The 11,233-nt window shown below is 64.0% G+C and overlaps 1 protein-coding gene across 1 annotated transcript in view; it reads right to left on the bottom strand.

The window, feature by feature from the left end:
* Positions 1 to 903: 903 nt before the first annotated feature.
* The window catches only part of FLII (FLII actin remodeling protein), a 25,955-nt gene continuing 15,625 nt past the window's right edge, over positions 904 to 11,233 (bottom strand). Inside the window, exons 13-29 of the mRNA XM_029911271.1 lie at positions 11,024 to 11,203; positions 10,653 to 10,735; positions 10,033 to 10,107; positions 9,282 to 9,365; positions 8,603 to 8,774; positions 8,364 to 8,468; positions 7,547 to 7,738; positions 7,121 to 7,309; positions 6,578 to 6,717; positions 6,102 to 6,342; positions 4,054 to 4,208; positions 3,864 to 3,924; positions 2,798 to 2,926; positions 2,440 to 2,546; positions 1,936 to 2,041; positions 1,533 to 1,598; positions 904 to 1,077 (exon numbers count right to left, since the gene is read on the bottom strand). Of these exons, the coding sequence (XP_029767131.1) occupies positions 943 to 1,077; positions 1,533 to 1,598; positions 1,936 to 2,041; positions 2,440 to 2,546; positions 2,798 to 2,926; positions 3,864 to 3,924; positions 4,054 to 4,208; positions 6,102 to 6,342; positions 6,578 to 6,717; positions 7,121 to 7,309; positions 7,547 to 7,738; positions 8,364 to 8,468; positions 8,603 to 8,774; positions 9,282 to 9,365; positions 10,033 to 10,107; positions 10,653 to 10,735; positions 11,024 to 11,203 (2,220 nt within the window). The 3' untranslated portion in view covers positions 904 to 942. The remainder of the gene's footprint in view (positions 1,078 to 1,532; positions 1,599 to 1,935; positions 2,042 to 2,439; positions 2,547 to 2,797; positions 2,927 to 3,863; positions 3,925 to 4,053; positions 4,209 to 6,101; positions 6,343 to 6,577; positions 6,718 to 7,120; positions 7,310 to 7,546; positions 7,739 to 8,363; positions 8,469 to 8,602; positions 8,775 to 9,281; positions 9,366 to 10,032; positions 10,108 to 10,652; positions 10,736 to 11,023; positions 11,204 to 11,233) is intronic.

The following is an 11,233-nucleotide window of genomic DNA, read 5'->3' as shown; positions in this document are numbered from 1 at the left end:
GCCCAGAGCCTGCTTGCATGAGGGTAAAGAGCCAGGCTGCTGCAGGCAGCGCCCGGCTGGGTGGGGACTGACAAAGCGTGAGGTGCAGGCTGGCACCAGGCCGCTGCTCTCACAGGGGCCGGCTGCTTCAGGGATTTTAAACACAGCCACAGCCTCCCTCTGGAGAGCGGGAGGTTCCTGGCGCTTGTGTAGCCTTGTGGCTGATATCACACCCACTGCTCCCCCTGCCTGGCCGTAGTGCTCCCCTCCCCGCTGTGAGAGCTGGCTCTGGCCCAGCGCTGACCTGCATTCCCTCAGCAGGAAACTGCAGCCACTTCTCCAGCGCCACTGAGCCAGATAACAGCACCCAGCCTCTCCTGCCTAGAGCCGAGTTCCCTCCCCTGCCCCGGCTTGGCTCCTTTCCCTACAGGCCCTGCACCCTGCTCTCACCCAAATCGTGCCCCTGCCTGCTGGGGTCAGACCAGAAGCTGCGGCCTGGCCGAAAGTACCCAAAGCCCCTCGCACATTAGCAGGGGAGGAAATAACCTTATCAGCCCAATACAGCCATGGGCCCCAGCCTGATCCAGCCCTGAGCCCCTCTTCAGCGCCAGGAGCTGGTACCAGAGCGGAGGGGCTGGGCCTTGTCCCCTTAGGGCAGGTGAGGTGCAGCATGTTACAGGCCAGGCTGGGAAGTTTTAGTCACATAGCTTCAGCACCGTGGGCTGCTCCCCACGCCCCTCGGGGTGTCTCTCCGGGAGAAGGGCAGCTCCGGGCCAAGCCCCCGGCTAGGAACCAGCCCCTGCGCGAGAGGCGGCAGCAGCAAAGCAGCGGGGGGAGAGGAGGGCAGATGGCCCTAGGAGGGCAGAGGCAGGTTCTGTTCCTCCCCTTGGGGAAGCGTCACGCTGCGGAGGACCCATGGGCTGGCTGCCGGCTCCGGCAGGGCAGGTGCTCCCCCGCGGCTCCTTAGGCGGGCGGCTTGCGGAAGACGCCCCAGGCGTGGAAGCAGCGGGTGAAGGGATGGGGCTCGTTGCCTTTCCGCACCAGGCGCAGCTTCCGGGGGTGCTCGGCCGCCTTCGAGCGCATGTGCTGGATGTACACCTGAAAGGAGGGGAAGGGGTGGCCTCAGGCACTGGTCCCCCCAAGGCCAGATCCTGCTCCGTTCCTATTGCACAAACCGGGAGGAGGCCCCAGGGAGCCAGGGCTGCTGTGCTCCCAGCCAGGGGCTTTGGAACCTCAAAACAGGTCTTCCGCTGCGCCCGCAGGGGCCGAGCTCTGTCCCCAGGGGCTGGTGGAGGCGCAGGCCCCAGCGGGTGTCAGGGCCGAGCTAGTGGCAGATGCTGCAGCATCTCAAGGGGAAGGGGCCAAGCTGCTGGACCCACCCCCCAGGAACTATGGGCCAGGGCAGTAGACTCCCTCCACCCCCAGGGGGCTGTCAGAGGCTGGAGGAGTGTCTCCCTTCACAGCAGCCTTCAGTCATAGCCAGGGAAGCTTTTCGAGATGCTCCAGACCAGCCCCGGGAGGGGGCAATCCCAAGGCCTGGGCCCGGCCCTTACCTGGCAAGCTTTCAAGCTCAGCTTGATTTCCACCTGGCTTGTCTGGGTTCCCACCCACATGTAAACCTGCAGGGAACAGCAAAGACAGCAGGGTTAAGACGGCGCTGGTCAGAGCGCGAGACGGGAAGAGCAGATCTGCTGCAGCCCACCCAGGCCTGGCTCATCCCCTGCCCCACATGGGCAGGGCCTCATGCGGCATCGAACACCCACTAGAAGTGGGAGGATCTGGGCCCAGGAGCCCCCCTGGAAGGTCCTGGGGGAGAGACTGGGTTCTCTGGGGTTGCAGCGAGAGGTTCCCTACAAGGGAGCCTAGACCCAGCTGCAGGATGCAGAAGAGTTACCGAGGACAATCATGAGGCTACAGCCCACTCCGCACCGGGGGCGCCAGGCCCCGGGAACTCACCTCCCGGCCGTTGTCCAGCAGCATGATGTCGTCGTCCGCCAGGTCATCCTGGCAGAAATCGGAGCACTTCTCCGACACGGAGAAATAGCCCTTCTCGTTGGAGCACCTGGAGCGGAGAGCCAAGCAGCCGTTAGCGAGGGGGCGTGCCCTGCCTCGGGCCAGCCCGGCTGTCCAGGGTAAATCCTGGGCGCCAGTGGCCATGAGTTTGTCAGATCTCAGCCGAACCCTGGGGAACATTTTCCCGAGCTCTACCAGTCCAGTGGCCAGCATGTCACAGTGCCTAGGGTCTCCTCCCCCCAGGGCCAGCCCAAATAGGCAGAGATTACCCTGGTGCCCTGGTGGCTTAAGGAGCAGGCTGAGCAGGGCTGAGGAGGAGACGTGCGAGCCCGTGTTTCGAACAGGCACCCAGCGAATGGCTGGCAGGAGCCCTGACCAGCCAGGGACCTGTCTACCCAGCGGATGCTCTGCCCATGGGCTCCGGGGACAGCAGTTGCTGGCACACACCTGAACAGCCGCGAGTACTTCATGTAGTCGGCGTCTTCGTCGTAGGCCTTCTGGCCCCCGATGCCAACCCAGAAGAAGTTCTCCGGCTCCTCCCCTTCGTTTATCACCTGGCACACAGAGTGGAGGGGTCAGGGGGCTGGAGGGTTTCAGTCGACTCCCGAGTCACTTCCTGCTCTAGGGTTCTGGGAGCAGAGGCAGGGAGAGGACCGAGCTCTCCCCGGCTCCGCTCTCCATGGCTGCACCCCAGAGAGAGTAGTGGCTGGCCGGTGCTGGCTAGAACAGCCTTTCCCATCTGGCATAGAGCGCCACTGAGAACCAGCCACCGGCCCACGACCACAGAGGCTCCGTCCTGCCTCACCTGCTTGCTGTATGAGTCGTCGAACATGTGGTTCATGATTTCCTCGGCTAGCTTGGCCTCCTCGGGGTCGGCGGCCCGGCCCACCCAGGTATAGACGATGCCTTGGTTATCGGTGCTCTCGAACGGCACCTAGGGGAGTGGAGCGTGGGTCAGGGTGACAGGAGCAGAGCCCTTGGGTTGGATGGGAAGCCCGGGCATAAGGAGAGGAGACATGGGAGCAGATGAAGTCCCCGTCGACAGGGGAATCACGCTGAGAGAAGGGCGGAAGGAGGTGCTGCTTTGGCTTAAACCAGGAGTTTAGAGCAGCTTGATGCTCCCACGGTCACCCCCCAACGTGGCTTCACGGACACCGACCAGGTTCTTCTGCCAGCCAGTCTCTGCAGGGTCCTGATCCTGCCCCACACCCTCCTCCCCCAAGCTCGAGGCTTCCATTCCTCTTTTCCCTTAGATGCTCCTTGCCCATAATCTGTGGGGAGGACGTGTCAGGCAACCAGCACCTTCAAGGGCAGCCATAGACGCAGGGCGCCTCCTTGGACCAGCCACGAGAAGGATGCCCACGAGCGGCATGTGCTGGAGCAAGGTCAAGACGAGGAGGGTGGCAGCAGGAAGCTTCAAAGGACTCCACCTCGTCCTCTTTGCTCACCGGCACGGGGGGGAGGCGGGGGGGGGGGGGGGTCATGCCCACCCCCACTTTTTAAACCAAAGAAACAAAGCACAGAATTCATGTCCCCCACAGATTTCACCCCCACCCCTCGCAGAACAATCCATTCTGCTGGGGAGGCGCTGCAATTACACTTTTTGCCCACCAGGGGCTGCTGTGGTGCCAGAAGAAAGGGCAGCGGGCTCACGACTGGAGCAGCCAGCTGCAGCCGGGGGGGAAAGGGGGGAGCACTTTGGCCTTGGCCACCCCACTTCTACAAAAGTTCTGGCGCCTTGTCCTCGCTCCGTGTGGACCCGGGGCTGCGGCGTGAGCCGTCGCTGCAGCGGGCCCAGCTGGAGACTGTGCTAGCCCTCGGAGCCCACAGCAGAGCGCCAGGGCCAGCACGCGAGCCCCAGGGATGCTCACCTTCAGGATGAAGCAGAACTCTGAGTTCAGCAGGCAGGAGTCGGTGTTGATCTGGATGCACCTGCAAGGGACAAGAGGAGGAGGAGTTCTCAGCCCCAGCCTGGATCCCCACCTACCCCAGCACGGCCGGCCCATTCAACCCCTCCAAGGAGGAGGCTCCAGTTAGCAGAGCAGCTCCTCTGGCTCTCACCGGGTGCAGAGGGCGCTGCCGTTGGTGCGGACGTGGTACAGGCTGGGCTGCAGGCTGTTGTCCTTGGACTTCCTCTTGCCCTTGTGGATAATGAACTTCCTCTTGAAGTGAGACAGGAACTTGGGGTTCTCCTGCTGCTGGGTCATGCGCACAACCTGGGTGCCAGGGGATGGCGTTAGAGGCGTCCAGGGCCGGGGAGTTCACTCACACTCGGAGGGGACCCTGGGACATGTGCCGACCCATCAAGGGACAGAGAGCCATCGGCTAGCAAAGCATGCTGGGTACAGTAACTCCTCACTTAAAGTCGTCCTGGTTAACGTTGTTTTGTTGCTGATCAATTAGGGAACATGCTCGTTTAAAGTTGCGCAACGCTCCCTTATAACCTTGTTTGTCAGCCGCCTGCTTTGTCCGCTGCTTGCAGGAAGAGCCAGGGCTGCCCAGAGCATTCAGGGGGCCCGGGGCAAAGCAATTTCGGGGGCCCCTTCCATAAAAAAATAGTTGCAATACTATATTCTCGTGGGGGCCCCTGTGGGGCCTGGGGCAAATTGCCCCACTTGCCCCCCCCCCGGGCAGCCCTGGGAAGAGCAGCCCGTTGGAGCTGGCTGGTGGGAGCATGGAACCAGGGTGGGCCGGCAGCCCCCCCATCAGGTCCCCGCTCCCCTAAATTCCCTGTGCGGCAGCCGCCCAGCAGGCTACTAATTGCCGGCAGTTCAGCTGTCCCTCCCCCCACTGCCACGTGCTGCTCCTGCCCTCTGCCTTGGAGCTGCTCCCGGGAGCCTCCTGCTTGCTGTGCAGGGGGGGGGCAGAGGGGGGCTAATGTCAGGGTGTCCCCCTCCCCCCTGCTCCTGCCCCCCCGCTTACCCCTTCTCCATATAGAGCAGGGGGGAGACAACAGGGCTCAGGACGGAGAGAGCTGGCCACAGTTGCTGTCTCAACTTCCTGATCTTTTTAAAGGCAATGTACTTAGAGTGTGGTGTCAGCGTACTTAAAGGGGCAATGCCCATCTCTCTCTCTCTCTCGCACACACAGGGTGTGTGTCTGTCTCTCTCTGCCATGCTGTCTCCCCCCCCTCCATTTCTGCTGCCTTGTAGAGGGTGAGGCTACATTAACAACGATGTGTTAACCCTGGAGGACTCAGCGAGTGCTAGTTCATCATTGAGCAGTAAGGCATTCTCTGGGAAATATCCCACCCTCTGACTCCTCCACCTCAACCAAGCTTCACAACCATCATTGCTGTGTACAGTATTCGATTGTTTGTTTAAAACTTATACGGGGTGTGTATATAGTTTTTTGTCGGGTGAAAAAAATTTCCCTAGAACCTAACCCCCCCATTTACATTAAGTCTTATGGGGAAATTGGATTTGCTTAACATCATTTCGCTTAAAGTCGCATTTTTCAGGAACAGAACTACAACGTTAAGCGAGGAGCTACTGTACCTACATGCAAATGAGACCCTGCCCCGGCTGCCCCCTGCAGGCGAGCACAGGAGCCCGCCTGACCCCAGGAAGGCTCAGCCGTATGCTCCAGCCACCTGGCTGAGCCACCAGCTGGACGGGGCTGGGCCTGCGTCACCCTCACGGGCTCCTGCAGGAGCCAGGCTGGATCCTCTGCTGTTAGCCAGGGCAGGTCGGCATCGCCTGCCCCAGCCAACGGGAGCACCTGTGTGTCACACTGACTTCAGGGCAGCTCGAGGGGCCCCCCCTGGGTGGGCAGCAGCCCCCAGAGGGTCCTGGGAGCTGGCACCAAGGCTGAGCCCTGCAGCTGGGAGACGGGCGCGTAATGTCCTGTCCCGCCCCAGGCAGCAGAGATTAGATGGCCTTGGGGAATGGGATTTCGCCTGCTACAGCCCAGCTTGTGGTATGGCCATGGGGCTGTATGGAAGGGGTGCTCCCAGCCCATGGGAGAGCATATATAGGGCAGGGGCCTTGGGGCTCCTAGTCTGGGTCCTGAGAGCTGAGGTGGTGGGGGGGGCGGTGCTCAGGCTCCCAGCTCATGGTGTGGGCCCTGGGGGGGGGGGGGAAAAAAAAAAAATCAGGCTCCCAGCTCACCTCCAGCTTGCCAGGGAAGAGACTCTCGAACTTCTTCTGCAGGCTGAAGGTGAAGGTGAGCCAGCCCATGTTGGAGGCCTCACGCCCCTGCCAGAAGTACACGATGCACTGGAAGTCTTCCTCCGGCTGCTTCTCCTCCTCTTCCTCCTCGTCCTCCTCCCCTTTCTCTCCATCCCCTTTGCCACCGCTCTTCTTCTTCTTCTTCTCCGCCTCGTCCTCGTACTCCACCGGCACCCAGTACCTGTCAGCATAGGGGGTGGGGATCCCAGTGATGTGGGGGGAGGGCAGCCCCAGTCCCACCATATCCCAGAGCTCTCCTGGCCTCCCCAACCCAGCAGCCCCATGCCATGCTCACTTGGGGGCTGGGGGGGCCGCTGGCAGAGGATCAGCCTGAGGGACGGGGGCTCTGACAGCTGAGAAAGGGGGCGGCGGGAGGGGGGCGAGAGCTGCCCAGAGAAGGTAGGGGCGGGTGTTACCTGCACAGGAAGACATAGCAATCCTGGGTGTGGAAGTGTCCGAACTCCTCTTCGGGCAGGCGAGCAAATTTCTTGCCTTCCAGGACAAAGCCCTCCATGCCGTCCAGGTCCTCGTTCCACTCCTCCATCAGCTGCTCCGCCTGTGTCGCACGCCAAGAGACGCGCACACTTAGGAGGATGTTGCAATGGGCGGCAAGCTGGCCTAGCAGTTAGCGCTCTGCATGGCAGCCTAGGGGACCCTGGGGCCAGTCCTAGGGGGGGCTTGTAATGGCCTTTTCCCCACACCCCCTCCCAAATAAGGAGAGATCCGGGGTATAGCCAGAGCCCCAGCCCACCCCCCCCTCTCTCTCCCACCCCAGCCTTGGCTGCCCCATGGCCAGCTGGAGGGCCACAATGCTGGTGCCCAAGGACTCAGGAGGGGGAGCCTAGGGCAGCTGCATTGGCGTTGGCAGAGAAGGTCCCAGCCCATCCCTACCCAGACAGGAAGGGCCCAGATGACTCCCCCGAGGGTCTTTCATTTACCCCCCCACCCCCACGTCGTACCTCCGTCAGGGCCATGGGGGGCTGGCGGGGCAGGAACAGCGCCGTCAGGTCAGCCTTCATCTGATCCTTCTTCTCGGCGTCTTTCTTCACCTTGCCGGCCAGCCCCTTGGCCTGCAGCACACTCTCCGCGTTGCGGGTGTAGTCCACCTTCAGCACGTCGTCCCAGTTCTTGAACTTGGACTTGAACACCTGCAGCGGGGGGGGAGGAGAGACACGCCGGCATGGGGCGCTTCAGCCTCTCCCAGGGGGCTCCCTCCCGGCACGGCTAGAAGGGAAGCGCGACGGACACCGTCTCCCACCCCGCAGACCGGTCGGGCCACCCCAGGGCGGCAGCTGGCCAGACCCGGATTCCCCAGCCAGTCCCAGCACAGCGCCCCTGGCTGCTCCCGAGGGGCAAGGTGAGCCCGGGCCGCAGCGCCCTCGTACCTGGCACTCGGTGCCCTCCAGGTTGCGGATGACCATGGCGTGCTTGGGCCGGTGCAGCATGCTGCACACCTCCTGCCCCAGCTTGAGGGCCGCCGCCCGCACCAGGCGCGGGGACTTCCTGCCCACCCAGATGAAGACGTCGGACCAGCAGTCGAGGATGTATACAGCCTTGGTGTCGAGCAGGCTCTGGAGCTGCGGAGCAACCGGGAGAGGAGGAATGGAGCGGGCGGGGCGGCTGCCCCCTGCAGGGATCCCTCCCCCCACCCCAGAGCAGGACCTGGGGGCTAAGCAGGAGGGGGAGGGAGCCGTACAGGCTGCCAGCCCAGCACCTTCAGGTAACTCTCCTGCACAGCAAGAGCCGCCCGGCCCCTCGCCCTGCCTCAGGGCCAGGCCCTGGCAGCATCCTCCAACTGGGAGCAGGGCCTGAGCTCAGATCCCCTCCCTGATGCCCCCCGCCCCGCTCCGAAAAGGACGGGGTTTCCTGACAGTCCCCACCTCCCACTGGGCTGGAGATGGAGACGGGGGCCCCGCCCCAGGGACTGGCTCTCCCGCTCGGGGGCACCATCCACTCCTGAAGCGATAGGGAGAAGTTTGCGAGCAGGGCCTGAACTCCAGGCCATTTCCTGCTCCAGAGCCTGGTGGGAACAGGGCCAGGGGGAGGAGGCGGTAGAGGGCCGGCAAATCTCAGATCCTCCATCCACGTACCCAGCCCCTGTTGCCTCAGCGGGCACAGCTCCACCCTGGCTGGGCACGGCCTATGGCACACAGCCTGGTGGAATGAACCCCTCCCTCTCCGGCCTGCCCCACCCTGCCATACCAGTCGCATCTCCGGCAGCAGGTCCACCTTGGGTCGCTTCTGGTGCTCCACCGAGAGCTTGTAGTTGATCTGGGGCAACTCCAGGTAGCCCAGCCCCAGGCCGACCTGAGCCGAGGAGAGAGGAGAGGGATGAGGGGGGGCGGCCAGAGACGAGGCAGAGCCCAGTCACAGGGCACGGGCACCCCTCTGCCACAGAGAGGCTGCCCCGGGGGGCATGCGGAGCAGGAAGGGGTCTCCACCTTATAGAGCTTGGGCTTGGCTGGCTGGAAGTCGTCCGGGACGTTGGCCTTGATCTCCTCGGGCTGGCCCCCCAGCACCTCCCAGAACTCGGGCGGCTCCTGGCTCTGGCTCAGGAGTGTGATCTCCGCCTTCCCCTTCCGCTCGTTCTTGTTGATCTTCTCAGCGAATAGCCTGTGCGGGACGATTGGGGGAGAGGAGAGGGCCGGAGAGACTCCAGTTAGATCCCAGGCCAGGGGCGCTGCTGGGGCCAGGTGGGGCTGGCAGAACAGTAGGAGGCACCAGGCCGGGCCTGCGTCAGCAGGTGAGCGTGTGGGGGAAGGGCCACCCGGCCCACGATGGCAGGAGGAAGGGAAGGTGGCAGGGGGTCGCCGTGCCCTGTGATGGCAAGTGGGAGGCCAGGGGGCGGGGGATGCCCTGCCCTGCAGGAGGCGGCGTGGGGGTCGCCAGGCCCTGTGATGGCAGAGCAGCAGCGGATGCCTCTCACATCCTCCCGGGCTTTGGAGCAGGCTTTACCCGGCGGGCCCGGCGAGCGCCCGGCTGGCATGTGTGGCAATCACGGGTGCTGCTGGAGCGGGAGCAGCGGAAGGGGGCAGAGCGCCCTCGGCGCCCCCTAGTGTCAGCGCCCGCTGGCTCCGGCCCTGCCATGCCCCCTCCCGGCTGCCCCTCTGCGGACGCTACCTGGCTTTGGTGGTGCTGCTCAGCGTGGCCTGGCTCCCCCTCCACACGGAGATCTCAAGGCCATTGTCCAGGAGGAAGACGAACCTGAAGCCGGGGGGGGCGGGCAGAGAAGAGGGGTCAGCGTGGTGCATGGCTGAATCCAAGAGCTGTGATGGGAACTCAGTGGCAGAAACACCCCCCCTCCCCCCCCAGCTGGCAGCTGCTTGGGAGAGCGGGGACAGGAGAGAGCTACTGGCCCAGTGGCTGCCAACACGCACAGCAATGACTTGGTTTGCCGGCAGGGGCGGGCAATTCGAGCTCTGGAGGGGTCTGCGCCATCATCGCAGCACCCGAGCCCCTCGTGGCAACGAAGGCGTTTACCCCTGAGCCCGCGGGAGGCAGGGCAGGGCTCGCAGCCCCACTGCCCAGACGGGACAGGCCGCGTTCCTCGCCCGCGGTCGCCCGGGGAGCCTGTTCAGAGCAGGGAATGGAGCCGAATATCCCGAGTCCCAACCCAGGGCGGTGACGAGAGCCTCTGCCGATGCACGCGGGGCCCGACGCGGCGTTCCCGCCTGCCGCCCCGGCGTTAACACTGCAGGCTCCGGTCCAGACGAGTTGAATCACTACGATCCCTGCAGCTTCTGCTGCCGGACGGGGGTCTGCAGGTCCCCACGCCTATCCCGGCAGGCCAGTCCCCCTGCCCCACCGCACGAGAGGCACGGACTTGGGTGCCGCGGGTCTGCAGAGCGTCCCAATCCCCCTCCGCACTCACCGGGGGTCCAGCGAAGCAGCCTTAAGCGTCACGGGCTCCAGCTTAATATTCTTCTTCCCATAGACGCGATACAGCCTGCAAAGACACGCAGTACGCGGGGGGGAAGGGGGGGAAGTCACAAGAGAGCCCACCGCCTGAGGAGAACCTGCCCCCATAGGGGCACGAGGGGGACACTGCGCCCCACAGGACTGGGCAGCAACGGGCTCAGAATGGATCGAGGGGTGGCCTGGCCTCTGGAACTCTCTGCCACAGGATAACAGAACACCCCAAGCGCTCTGTCGGATTCCAGCCGGGTTTAGACCTTTCCGTGGGTCACGGGCACCCATGGTAACAGCCGCTTTATTCATGAGGCCTCCTGCTCTAGGGGAACAGAGAGGGCCTGGAGAAGCTCGTCCTGTGGACATGTGTCCAGGACCGGAGTGCCCAAACCAGCTCCCATTGAGGACAATGGTCGGGCTCCCGTGGATGGGTGCGGAGACGGACTGGGCCCAGAGACCTGACGGGCCGTGGCTCTGCTCTGGTCAGGCGGCTTCTCTGTGCCTGCACGCTATGTAGTCGCAGCACCGCAGAGGGTGGCTGTGGCCAGTAGTGCACCCCCCGGTTCCCCTGCGGCACCCTACCTGGTGATGTACTGCGCATCCTCGACGGTGTAGAAGCCGCTGGCCGAGCCCCCCTCAATGTAGGAGATCTCGTGGTCGAACACCTAGGGGTGGGGACAAGGGATCAGCTAGGAGCCGGCTGGCTCGCAGCAAAAGGCTTCTCTGCCTCCCTCCCGGCAGGGCGAGGACTGGCTGCAGGGGACTGCTCAGTTCTCCAGTCCTGGGACAGCTGGGGAAGGAAGGGGGGGGTCTGTACGGGGTGGATTGGTCTGTATGGGGTTGTGTGGAGGAGCTGGCAGCTGCAGAGAGGGTGGGGGTGTGGGTGGAGGAGGAGGAGGAGGAGGAGGAAGGCAGGGAGGGAGGGTGGTCAGGGCGGTCGAGGGGGGAGGTACCTGGATGAACTCCTCGCTCTCGTCCCCCATCTCCTCCCGGATGGTGCGGCACTGGGCCCCCAGGTAGTTGCGCAGGTTGACGGCGTGGATGGCCGCGCTGGCCTTCTTGTCCAGCGTGGCTTCGTGCCCGATCCAGTAGTAGATCTCCCAGGTCAAGGAGCCGCTGTCGTCCAGGAACGTCTGCGGGGAGAGGCCAACGGGCAGAGCAGT

The sequence above is a fragment of the Terrapene carolina genome, unplaced genomic scaffold, assembly GCF_002925995.2.
Source record: "Terrapene carolina triunguis isolate 2854851 unplaced genomic scaffold, T_m_triunguis-2.0 Scaffold93, whole genome shotgun sequence".
In the NCBI taxonomy this organism is placed as follows: Eukaryota; Metazoa; Chordata; order Testudines; family Emydidae; genus Terrapene; species Terrapene triunguis.
The sequence above is the reverse complement of the archived record's forward strand: the minus strand, read 5'-3'. Positions and strand labels throughout refer to the sequence as shown.